This window comes from Notamacropus eugenii, chromosome 1 (genome assembly GCF_028372415.1).
Source record: "Notamacropus eugenii isolate mMacEug1 chromosome 1, mMacEug1.pri_v2, whole genome shotgun sequence".
Taxonomy (NCBI): domain Eukaryota; kingdom Metazoa; phylum Chordata; class Mammalia; order Diprotodontia; family Macropodidae; genus Notamacropus; species Notamacropus eugenii.
In genome coordinates, this window is record NC_092872.1 from 132,858,774 (window position 1) to 132,871,828 (window position 13,055).

At 35.6% G+C, this 13,055-nt stretch overlaps 1 protein-coding gene across 10 annotated transcripts in view; it reads left to right on the forward strand.

The window, feature by feature from the left end:
- Nucleotides 1-13,055, forward strand: part of KIF23 (kinesin family member 23) — a 39,591-nt gene that overhangs the window by 13,739 nt on the left and 12,797 nt on the right. For 7 of the 10 annotated variants that reach the window (XR_011968247.1, XR_011968253.1, XM_072615223.1 and 4 more), the window contains 11 exons: nucleotides 409-450; nucleotides 1,031-1,143; nucleotides 1,298-1,419; nucleotides 1,977-2,079; nucleotides 2,829-2,908; nucleotides 3,004-3,123; nucleotides 3,285-3,444; nucleotides 3,790-3,948; nucleotides 10,654-10,811; nucleotides 11,980-12,153; nucleotides 12,464-12,652. Coding sequence is in view for 8 of the 10 variants with exons in the window: in XM_072615223.1 (XP_072471324.1) it covers nucleotides 409-450; nucleotides 1,031-1,143; nucleotides 1,298-1,419; nucleotides 1,977-2,079; nucleotides 2,829-2,908; nucleotides 3,004-3,123; nucleotides 3,285-3,444; nucleotides 3,790-3,948; nucleotides 10,654-10,811; nucleotides 11,980-12,153; nucleotides 12,464-12,652 (1,420 nt within the window). In the remaining 2 variants the exon portion in view is untranslated. The remainder of the gene's footprint in view (nucleotides 1-408; nucleotides 451-1,030; nucleotides 1,144-1,297; nucleotides 1,420-1,976; nucleotides 2,080-2,828; nucleotides 2,909-3,003; nucleotides 3,124-3,284; nucleotides 3,445-3,789; nucleotides 3,949-10,653; nucleotides 10,812-11,979; nucleotides 12,154-12,463; nucleotides 12,653-13,055) is intronic. The other 3 variants (XM_072615232.1, XM_072615259.1, XM_072615276.1) reach the window with 1 other exon arrangement.

Here is a 13,055-nt window from a genome sequence, read left to right on the forward strand (position 1 = left end):
TGAGGTGCATTTCAACTGTCTTTGAATTATTAAGTGCTTTTAAAGAAAAATAAAGATTTAAAATGTTATAAAATCCAAATTTCCATCACCTTTCCAGCTTTGCTTGTTTCATTATACTTGATTCTTTTTTTGAGTTATATTTTTCAAGATGAAATTCAAAAAAGTTTCTTATTAGTGACTCAGTACTAGTTTGAGGTATTTGTTTCAAGGCTTTTTTTTAATGGAAGTGAATGTGTTGCACTTTTTTAGATCTGTTAAACTGAAAAATTGCACCCAAAGTCTTTGTAAATGCTGTAATAAATCTGTTTAAAAGAGCTCAGCATCCCATCTTACGTATTAGAATGCTGAAAATATTGGTGTGGGATGGCTTCTGCAGAAACAGTAACGTATACCTTATTCCTTTGGTAGGTGGAACAGTTGCAACACTCCTGTGAGGAACACAGATTTTATGTACGTGATAAGGAGATGGTGCACTTTATACTTTAGGAATCAGCAACTTGCTTCATGTATGCCAAAGATAGCACCTGGACCAGTTTTCATAAATATGCAGGCCAATTGTTACTGTTCTCCCCCCTTTGCCATTTGACTGTGGAAGAACATGCTGATCTTTGTCACGTTCAGTATTTCTGGTCCTCCACACCTTTGGCATGCCAGAAAAGAAGTCATATGGTTGGCATACCACATTTGTAAGGGTGCTTATTGCGTAGGTTGTGTAGGTTCCTATGCTGACTTGCTGTTGCTGTGATATTCCAAGCTTATCTCTAACTGCTTATTGCTTATAAAATTAGAGATGTACTAAACATCGATGTTTAAGCCTTTGCATGTGACTTGGCTGTAATGTTTGTTTACTTAAATGTCAATTGTAGCTTATGGGTTAGAACAAATTGTTTTTTTTCTATGACATCTGAAATATAATTAATATGGTTAAATTCTTTTTTTCTTATCTATGTTCTATATGAGATAAATTTTTACCATTAGACAGTTTTGAAGTCTTACGAGTGAAAGTCTCACATAACTTTCTTTATTGTAGACCTCCACAATCTAAAATGCTACGTGAGGATAAGAATCATAACATGTACGTTGCAGGATGTACAGAAGTAGAAGTAAAATCTACAGAAGAAGCTTTTGAAGTTTTCTGGAGAGGTAATAACCATTTCCAGAACTTAATATAACACGCCCTACTAAAAGTGCTGTTAAGACTTAAACATCAAATATGGCTTAACTTAGCAGAAATAGTATGAAATGAAAGCTTGTAAAGGTCCTATTTAAGAATTAACGATTAACTTTTCTGTTATAGGTCAGAAGAAGAGACGCATAGCCAATACTCAATTGAATCGTGAATCCAGTAGGTCGCATAGTGTGTTTATCATTAAATTAGCCCAGGCTCCATTGGATGCAGATGGAGATAATGTATTGCAGGTGAAACTGCTTGTTTGGTGTCATTTCTTATATGATTCCAGTGTCTTCATTCTAAAGCTATAAGGATAAGCCTTATTGTAGAATTTATAGGTGGTGATATTTTTTGAGAGTTGATTCATTTTAAATTTCAGCACTTTAACTTGGAAATTGTTTTTTTTACAGATCTTCTAAGTACCATTTAATATTAGAAAAATGTTAATGTTCATCTCAGATATTTGGAGTGTATTTAGCTGTTCAAAATGATAGATTCTCATATTCCTATCATCTAGTCAGTATATACTATTTCAGTGCTGTTATCAGATGACACAATAAAGTAGCATGACTCTTCCACATGCCAACTTATTATAAATTTGGAAATGCTCTCCATATTGACTATAGGCTTTTAGCATAGACTTTCATATATATTTAACCTTCTGCCTCTTGTTATGCATTACGTTCTGGTCACTAGGTTCCATGGCTTCCTTATTGATCTGTTGCCTCTGTCTAAAACAGAGAATCATTATAAACCAATGATGAAAAATAGTTTGATAAATATTAATCCATATTTTTTCTGTCAGGAAAAAGAACAAATCACTTTAAGCCAGTTGTCATTAGTTGATCTTGCTGGGAGTGAAAGAACCAATAGGACAAAAGCAGAAGGCAACAGATTACGTGAAGCTGGTAAGCCAAGTTTAATTAATACATTACTGTCAATGCCAGTCTTTACATTTATGTAGAAGAAAGTGTTGAAATGTTTTTAGTTAAACTGTAATTGTTTTCAAGTTCACATCATATCAAGAGATTGAAAAGTGAATGTTGATAGTACACTATTTCTTTGCTTTTAATATCTTTTTATTGATAGTTCCACTATAGAGACACTGATCTCTTTCAGAATTAATTAGTTTCAGTAAAATAATGTAAACTTTGTTACCCTTTCATAATGGAGGATACCATAAATGTCTATTGTAGAATTTGTTGGTTTGAAAATTGTTCGTCCTGAGTTGTTTAAATTTTGATTATAATAAAAATGAGATGGAAATCTCATATCTATCATAATGGATGTTTTAAATGGACATATACTTTTATAGATAAATTTTTTGTTACTTTAAAAAAATAATGTACACCTCAATTGAAAATCTATTTCATAAACTCAAAGAATTTGTAGTCAAAAAGGACCTTAGAAATCATCTAATCCAACATCCCATTCAGAAAGGAGTCTTTTCTGTAGCATCTCTTACAGATGCCATACTACATCTTTGTAATATATTGAAGGGTCTGTACCACCATTGGATGCCTCTTTTATTCATCATTTCTTCCTTTTATTGAATAAAATCTTCTGCTTTGTAACTTTCACTAATGTTTTTGTTTAAATGAGGAAGAGGTTTTGTATTATAATATGTTTGAGCTATAAATTTATGTGTTTCTCCTAGGCAATATTAATCAGTCACTAATGACACTAAGAACATGCATGGAAGTCCTTCGAGAAAACCAAATGTATGGGACTAACAAGGTGAATAAGAGATTTTTTCAAGTAATTGTGTAGTTTACTTGTGTGGTTTATTTGTCTTAGTAGATAAATCAGTTTGGCATTAAATGTATTTACAGATGGTTCCATATAGAGACTCCAAGTTAACCCATCTATTCAAGAACTATTTTGATGGGGAAGGCAAAGTACGAATGATCGTGTGTGTGAATCCAAAGGCTGAAGATTATGAGGAAAGCTTGGTAATTTTAATTGACATATTCTTAAGAAGTTTCTGGATCTCCACAGGAAAACATAAAATTAAAACTCTTATTTGATTAGGAAAATCTCTTGTAAAATGCTACTTTATTAGTAATATCTGAGGCAGCAAATATTTGTATTTCTTATTTGTTTTATATCCTAGCAAGTGATGCGGTTTGCAGAAGTAACCCAAGAAGTTGAAGTAGCAAGGCCAGTAGACAAGGCAATATGTGGTTTAACTCCAGGCCGACGTTACAGAAACCAGGCCTTTAGGGAAGAACTTACACGCCGACTTGAGCTTCGAGGAGGTCCAGTTGGTGATGGTATGATTTGTAATTATACCTATTAAATATACCTTCAAAAGTTACTAAGTCCATGTAATAGCATTCATTTCCTTTTCCTAAATTAAAACAAAATATGTAATTCTAATTAGATATAGATATATCAGTCAACATTTTACTTCATCATTAGGGAAAAAATTGAACCTAAAACCTATATTCAGTTGTTTTGCTTGTCTATGAGCTCTTACAGTTTACATTTTCTAGAAGGTATGATTCCTGTGGAAATTAGCTGATTGTACTCTAAAGCTTTGAAATGTGATAATGAAAGAAGCTTGAATAAGTAGCTATCTTTTTTAATGACTGTTTTATTTAAAATCATTCATACAGAACAATCAGTTACAGAGATACTTCTGCAGAGTTTTCCACCTTTAACATCGTGTGAAATTCTCGATGTCAATGATGAACAAACACTTCCAAGGTTGATTGAAGTCTTAGAGAAACGCCATCATGTTCGACAAATGATGACAGAAGAGTTAAATAAACAAGGTAATTTCAATTGATGTGTTTTGTAATTGATGGGAGATTTGTAGCAGAATATAACATTTAGCTGGAATGGCATTTTTCCTAGGTGTAGTTCATCATTCGTTTAGTATTAATATTACAAATATGTTCTGTCAGGAATAAGAAAATTCTGTGTGAAACAATATTTAATCACACTAGCATTTAATTAATTTATTTGTATTAAGGATTGTTTCTTAGAACTTTATTATGGCCACCCTATGGAACTTCAGGAAACTGTAATTAGATAGTATATTATTATTTCTATGACCCGTTTTTTTTTTTTAGCATTTGTTTTTCCAAGATTTTGAGTTCCAAATTTTTCTCCCTCTCTCCCCTCTCCTTTTCTGAAAATAGTAGGCAATTTGATATAGATTATACAAATACTATTGTGTAAAAGGTATTCCCATATTAGTTATAGTTGGGAAAGAAGAAACAGTTAAAAACAAAAAAAACCACAAAAAAGAATAAGTGAGAAAATATACTTCAGTCTGTATTTAGAATCTATCAGTTATTTATCTGGAGATGGATAGGATTTTCCTTTGTGATTTCGTTGTACTTGTCATTGTACATTGTGTTGCTGAGAAGAGCTGAGTCATTCATAGTTGGTCATCACACAGTATTTCTGATAGTGTGTGCAAGATTTTTCTGGTTCTGCTTATTTCACTATATAAAAATTTGTACAAGTCTTTCCAGGGTTTTCTGAAATCTGCCTGTTCATCATTTTTTATTGCACAATTGTATTCCATTACATTTATATACCACAACTTGTTTAGCCATTCCTCAATTGATAGGCTTTTCTTCAATTTCCAATATTTTACCACCAGAAAAGGGATGCTATAAATAGTTTTGCACAGGTTGGTCCCTTTCCCTTTTTTATCTCTTTCGGATATAGACCTACTGTTACTTGCTGAATCAAAAGGTATGAACAATTTGGTTGCCCTTTGGTCGTAGTTTCAAATTGCTGTCAAATGATTAGATCAGTTCACAACTTCACCAACAGTGCATTAATGTACAAGTTTTCCTACATCCTCTTCAACATTTTATCATTTTACTTTTCTGTTATATCAGCCAATATGATAGATGTGAGGTGGTACCTCAGAATTGTTTTAATTTGCATTTCTTTTTTTATTAATTAATTTTATTTATTTTCAGTGTTCTATAATAACTACCATGTAACTTAGGTTATTATTTTCCCCTCCCTCCCCCTTCCTTTTCCCCTTCCTTCCCAAGGCAGCATACAATTTTGTATAGGTTCTACACATACATTCCTATTAAATACATTTTCACTATAGTCATGCTGTGTTAAAGAATTAAAATGACTGAGAGAAATCATCCAACAAACCAAAATGCAATACACACACACACACACACACACACACACACACACACACAAATAAATGATCTGCTACATTTTGTGATTGAATTCCATTTTTCTTTGGTGTTGGAAGGCATTTTGCCTTAAAAGACCATTGGGAATTTTTTTTAAGTCCTTGCGTTGCAATGAAGTTCCAAGTCTACCAGAAAAAACTCACACACTGTTGTCATTGCTGTGCATAAAGTTCTCCTGGTTCTGCTCCTTTCACTCAGCATCAGATCATATAAGTCTTGCCAGGCCTTTCTGAAGTCTTCCTGTTCATCATTTCTTATAACCCAATAGTATTCCATTACATTCATATACCACATTTTATTCAGCCATTCCCCAATTGATGGGCACCATCTTGATTTCCAGTTTTTGGCCACCACAAAGAGAGCTGCTATAAATATTTTTGTACATGTGGGACCCTTTCCCATTTCTATGATCTCTTGAGGATGCAGTCCTAGAAGCGATATTGCTGGGTCAAAGGCTATGCACATTTTTGGAGCCCTTTGGGCATAGTTCCAAATTGCTCTCCAGAATGGTTGGATCAGCTCACAGTTCCACCAACAGTGTATTAGTGTTCCAACTCTCCCACATCCTCTCCAAAATTTATCATCTTCCTGTTCTGTCATATTTGCTAATCTGATAGGTGTGATGTGGTATCTCAGAGTTGTTTTAATTTGCATTTCTCTAATCAAAAGTGATTTAGAGCACTTCTTCATATGCCAATAGATAGCTTTGATTTTTTTATCTTAAAACTGCCTGTTCATATCTTTTGATCATTTAACAGTTGGGGAATGGCTTGTATTCTTATCAGTTTGACTCAGTTCTCTATTGTAACGCCAGTGTAATACTCATAGCACACTATGAATATACATGCATATTTCCAGGGTAAATTCCCAAAACATAAACTCTCTTCCTCAAAGGCACAAGCCAAAATATTTATTTGGGACATCATTAGAATTCTAGGAGGTAAGATTTAACAGGGCACTTATTGCTAATCCAGGGGTGCTGACATCTTAAACCTTCTTTCTGTCAGGCCTCTTCACAAAAACAAGTTCCCCTAGACAAATTCCTCCCTCACCTGCTCACAGCTTGCTTCTTTCTCTCTCTGCTCTGCCTGCTCTCACTCTTTGCCCCTGTTCACACTCTCTCTCTCTCTCGCTCTCGCTCTCCTTCTTGGGCAAGCTTCTCCCAATCTGAGCTCCATGTGACCCAGGCTTCATGTGATCACAGGCTCCATGAATTGGGTCTATTAATGGATGGGGAAGATCGTCCTATTCTATTAACATTACATCTATATATTTGAGAAATGAGGCCTTTATCAGAGATACTTGCTATAAAGATTGTTTCTCTGCTTTCTGCTTTCCTTATATTCTTGGTTGTATTGGTTTTCTTTGCACAAAAGCGTTTAATTTTAATATAATCAGAATTACCTCTTTTACATTTTGTAATATTTTCTGTGTCTTGTTTGTTCATGAATCCTTCCCTTCCTTGTAGATCTGACAGGTAGACAATTCCTTGCTCTTTTAATTGGCTTATAGTGTCACCCTTTATTTCTAAATCATGCATCCATTTTGACCTCATCTTGGTAAACAGTGTGAGATTTATCTATAGTTGGTCCATCCATAGTTTGTGTCCTATAGTTTTCCAGTTTTCCTGGCAGTTTTTGTCAAAGGCTGGGGTCTTTGGGTTTATCAAACACTAGGTTACTGTTCCTGTTGCATATAGGTTACTGTGGTCATTGACCGTCTTGTATACCTAATCTATTCCACTGATCCACCACTCTCTTTCTTTTTTTTTCACCACTCTATTTCTTGGCTGGTACCAGATAGTTTTGATGATTACTGCTTAATAATATAGTTTGAGATTTGGTATTGTCAGGCTATCTTCCTTTTCATTTTTAAAATTAATTCCTTTTGATATTCTTGACCTCTTGTTCTTCCAGATGTATTTTATTGTTATTTTTTTCTAGCTCTATCAAATAATCTTTGGTAGTCTGATTGGTATGGCACTGTATAAATAAATTAGTTTAGGCAGAATTGTCATATTTATTTTTTTTAATTTATTTATTTTTAGATTATGACATTCATTTCCACTAAATTTTGAGTTTGGATTTTTCTCCCTATCTCTCCCCTCTCCCCACCCCATAACACGTTGCATTCTGATTACCCCTTCCCTCAATGTGCCCTCCCTTCTATCACACCCTGCCCTTCCCTTATCCCCATCTTCTCTCTTTTCTTGTGGGGCAAGATAGATTTCTATACCCCATTACCTGTATTTCTTATTTCACAGTTATATGCAATAACAGTTCTCAACATTCATTTCTAGTACTTTGAATTCCAACTTCTCTCCCTCCCTCTCTCCCTACCCATTCCCACTGAGAAGGCAAGCAATTCAATACAGGCTATATATGTGTTGTTTTGCAAAAGACTCCTATAATAGTCATGTTGTGTAAGAGTAGCTATATTTCCCTCCTTTATTCTCTCATTTGACCTTGTCCCTTCCCAGAAGTGTTTACTTCTAGTTACTCCCTTCTCCCATTTTCCCTCTCTTCTATCATCCCCCTGATCCCACTTGTCCCCTTCTCCCCTCCTTTCCTGTAGTGTAAGATAGATTTTCATACCAAATTGAGTGAGCGTGTTATTCCCTCCTTAAGTCCAATGTGAGGAGAGGAAGCTTCACTTGTTCTGTCTCACCTCCTCCCTTTTCTCCTCCATTCAAAAAGATTTTTCTTATCTCTTTTATGAGAGATAATTTGCCCCATTCCATTTTTCCCTTTCTCCTCCCAATATATTCCTCTCTCACTCCTTAATTTTATTTTTTATAGATATCATCCCTTCTGATTAAACTTAACCTGTGCTGTGTGTGTGTGTGTGTGTGTGTATGTGTATGTATAATCCCTCTACCTACCCAAATACTGAGAAAAGTCTCAAGAGTTACAAATATTATCTTTCCATGTAGGAATATAAATAGGTCAGCTTTAGAAAGTCCTTTATGATTTCTCTTTCCTGTTTGTCTTTTCATGCTTCTCTTGACTCTTGTATTTGAAAGTCAGATTTTCTCTTCAGTTCTGGTCTTTTCATCAAGAATGTTTGAAAGTCCTCTATATCATTGAATGACCATTTTTTCCCTTAAAGTATTATACTCAGTTTTGCTGGGTAGGTGATTCTTGGTTTTAATCCCAGTTCTTTGACTTCTGAAATGCCCCATTCCAAGCCCTTCGATCCCTTAATGTAGAAGCTGCCAGATCCTGTGTTATCCTGATGGTATTTCCACAATACTCGAATTGTTTCTTTCTAGCTGCTTGCAATATTTTCTCCTTCACCTGGGAACTCTGAAATTTGGCCACAATGTTCCTAGGAGTTTCTCTTTTCAGATTTCTTTCAGGAGGTGATCGGTGGATTCTTTCAATATTTATTTTGCCCTCTGATTCCAGAATATCAGGGCAGTTTTCCTTGATAATTTCATGAAAGATGATGTCTAGGCTCTTTTTTTGATCATGGCTTTCAGGTAGTCCCATAATTTTTAAATTGTCTGTGCTAGATCTGTTTTCCAAGAGAGGTTTTTTTCCAAGGATAGAAATAGAGGAGATAGAATAGAGGATTCTATTTTCCAAGGTCAGTTGTTTTTCTAATGAGATATTTCACATTATCTTCTGTTTTTTCAATACTTTTGGTTTTGTTTTGTAATTTCTTGGCTTCTCATATAGGCATTAGCTTCCCTCAGCTCCACTCTCATTTTTAAAGAACAGTTTTCTTCAGTGAGCTTTTGAACCTCCTTTTCCATTTGGCTAATTCTGCTTTTTAAAGCCTTCTTCTCCTCATTGACTTTTTGGACCTCTTTTTCCAATTGAGTTAGCCTATTTTTAAAGGTGTTATTTTCTTAAGTATTTTTTTGGGGGTCTCCTTTAGCAAGCTGTTGACTTGCTTTTCAAGCTCTTCCATGGCCTGAGCCCATTGCATATTCATTTTGGAGGTCCTAGATGCAGATACCTTGACTTCCTCTGCCAGTATGCATTGTCAAGAGGAGGGTCCTAGTGCTCCTCCTTACCCCAGGACTGTGCTCAGGGCTGACATTCAGATCAACTGCTCAGTTCCCCCAGGGGCTTTAAGCCAAGTGCTTCACAGATGGATGCTGCTGTGTGCCTGGGGCCAGTGCTAGGGAGGACCCTGCTCCCCTCTCACCCAGTTTGGAAAGCCCTCTTACTGACCTTTGAAGTTTTCTTTGGCGCTTGTGGGTTGAGGGATCTGAGACCCTTCCTGCTGGGGATTCTGCTCCAGAGACCTGTTCAGGTCCTGTTTTTCATGGTGCCGCAGGACCAGGGCTGTGCTCTGCTCAACTTCTGGTGGGATAGACCTTTCCTGTTGGCCTTCCAGGTTATCTTTGGCTGGAAATCTTTTTTATTCTGTCATTCTGTGGCTTCTGCTGCTCTAGAATATGTTGAGAGTAGTTTTTTTACAGGTATTTTATGGGCTGTGGGGGAAGAGCTAGTGTGTGTGTGTCTTTGTACTCCGCCATCTTGGCTCACCCCAGAATTGTCACGTCCATTACACTGGCTTGGCCTACCTATGAGCAACTGACATTTTTCCTGTTGTTTAAATCTGACTTTATTTGTGTGAAAACTATTTTGCAGTTGTGTTCATATAGTTCCTGGGTTTGTCTTGGCAGGGTAGACTCCCAAGTATTGTATATTGTTTACAGTCATTTTAAATGGGATTTCTCTTTTTATCTCTTGCTGTTGGGCTTTGTTGGTCATATAAAGAAATGGTGATGATTTATATGTGTGTATTTTATATCCTGCAACTTTGCTAAAGTTGTTAATTATTTCTAATAGTTTTTTATGTTGATTCTCTAGTGTTCACTAAGTATATATCATGTCATTTGCAGAGATACACTAGCATTTTAAAAGAAGGCCCCAAAGAAACAAAAAGTTGTAGTGCCCATATTGTTTGCATTATTGATTCTTTCCTTAATCCTGATGGATCTTGAATCTGGCTCTGAGTGATGTTCTGGAGTCATTGAATTACTCAAAGTGAGGAAGGTGTGATTATAGTAAACTTTAGAGAAATTAAATCTAGAGATAATTTTTGTATTAAAAGTTGGTTCTAGGTATCATGACTTTCAAAGTCTTCATTTCTGAAGCATATTGTAATTTAAAATCTCAAGCCTTCTGCTTGAATTTTGGCCTAAATTTTTCATAATAATATTTATCACTTATTTTTAGAGGTATTATTTGTTTACTAGCAGGTGTACTCATAATCTTTACTGAACAAAGTTGAAGTATTTGGGCTTCAGAATTAAAATTACTCTCATAACTTTTCTGTTGACAGTGATTGCCTTTAGAACTATGCTGCAAGACTTTGATAATGCTGTTTTAAATAAGGAAAATTATATTCAAGGAAAACTAAACGAAAAGGAAAAAGTGATCTCAGGGCAGAAAGCTGAAATAGAACGACTGGAAAAGAAAACTAAAACTTTGGAATATAAGGTTTGTTGTTGGGTTACTTTAGTGGTATTAGGGGTTTGGGCTGGGGTGTGGGTGAGGGAGTTTATGGACCTCTCATTTCATTGGCCTGTTGAGTTTTAGTGAGGAACTTCAACCAGTTCAGATTAGCAACTCTTCTGTGATTTTTATTGTTTTTAGAGAATTTCCTGGGAGTGTCAAGAGGTTAAATGATTTGCCCCCAGGTACACAGCCATTGTTTATGTGTTAGACATAGGATTGAAACCTAGATATTATTGATTCCTGGGCTAGGTCTGTAAGGTACTAAAATTATAGGCATAACAGAAAATGGTTAGTGTTTGGATGAAGCTGATTTCTAATTGAGGAACTCTTTTCTAGCTCTAAATCTTGTGATCCTATGGATATTATTTTCTCATGTCTCTTCATATGAAGAGGAAGAGAAATAGAGAAAACAAAATGGAGAAATAACTTGAATTAACTTACAGGGAGAGCAGAGGCATCGTGGTAGAGTGGGAATCTCCAGACCTGGATCCAGCTCCTGACTGTAGTTCTCAGCAGTCTGATGATGAGTGAGGGTCTTCTAGCATTGGTTTACTCAAATGTCACATGAGGGTAGTAACACTTGAGCTACTTGGCTTAGGAGATGGTTTTGAGAAAAACTCTTCTCAGACCTTTCATAAGGGAGCTGCTATAATTTTTTATACAGTTAACATTTTGAGTCAACAACAGGATTCCCAGAGGAAGACAAAAACCTGGTAGCTGCTGTATTCATCTTGTAAAACAGCTGTTTCTCTCAGTTCTGTTGCTTATGAGCCAGCTTTATAAATGTGTTTTCTTCCTCCAGTCTTATACATGTTCCTAGATCTACTTCATGCCTCAGGGAGAAGGGCTCTACCTTACTAATCATTTCCATGGCATTCTGAGCGTAGCGTCCAGAGTTATCTGTAGACTTTTGGCTGAGGGAGAAGCAATTCTGTTCTAAAAGCAGGCAGCTTGACTGAGAGGGAAGGATTTGATTGGTCTTCTCATTTCCAGGTCTGGATAGATACAATAAGCATGTCAAATTAATGTTTAAAGGAAAAGTAACTTTTAGTTTTCCTTAGAGCAAATTGGGGAGGAGGAGTTCATTTTTCAGCTACGTACAATTGTTTGTATTCCAATTATATTGAAGAATAATAATTTGCCTTTCCAGATTGAGGTTTTAGAGAAAACTACTACAATCTATGAGGAAGATAAGCGCAATCTGCAACAGGAACTTGAAAACCAAAGCCAAAAACTTCAGCGCCAATTTTCTGACAAACGCAGACTGGAGGCCAGGCTGCAAGGCATGGTGACAGAGACTTCCATGAAGTGGGAGAAAGAATGTGTGCGTAGGAGGCTTCATTTTCAGAGTTTTATGAGTTGAGATTGCAGATAGTTTTTCTGTTTTACATTATGTTACATTTGGATAGAGTTAGGTCCTGGTAACAGTAGTATTTACACCTAAATCAGTCTTTTTCTTATCTCCCCACTACTACAAAACACAACGTTATTAACAAATTATGACAAGATGTCAGCTAGGTATTAATTGCACAGAAGGAACAGGGAAAAAGGTCACTTTTAGGAGATTGACTGAATAGAGGTTTAATTTTTGTTATTATTAAATCTGAATATAAATTTATATTGCTAATCTTTAGGAACGTCGTGTGGCTGCCAAACAGCTAGAGATGCAGAATAAACTTTGGGTCAAAGATGAGAAACTGAAGCAACTCAAGGCTATTGTTACCGAACCAAAGAATGATAAACCAGAGAGACCATCACGGGAACGAGATCGAGAAAAGATTTCTCAAAGATCTCAAAGATCAGTTTCTCCATCTCCAATACCTGTAGGTTACTGATAGTTTTACAATAACAAATACTGAGAAGTATAATTTGCAATTCCATTGTTTGATTTAATTTTCTATTAGAATGTTATTTGTTATTTATTTTTCTACTTCCCTTCCTTAAGCAATAATCCACTAACTTCCACAAATTATATGCATATTTTTTTTCTTTTGGATCCCACATACTCTGAGGGAACTCCAGGGTGGAAAATCCCTTCATTGATATAGGTTGACAATTTATCTTTAACTTATGGGGTCACTGAAAGGCATGGTTACATTGCTAGCATACGTCAAAGGCAGTTGTGCCTTATTCCAAGGCTGGCTATGCCAGTTAGACTTTCAAGTTTTTCTTTAAAAATTAGAAATAAATAAGTGCACTAAAACATTAAGTAGTACATTTAGAAGA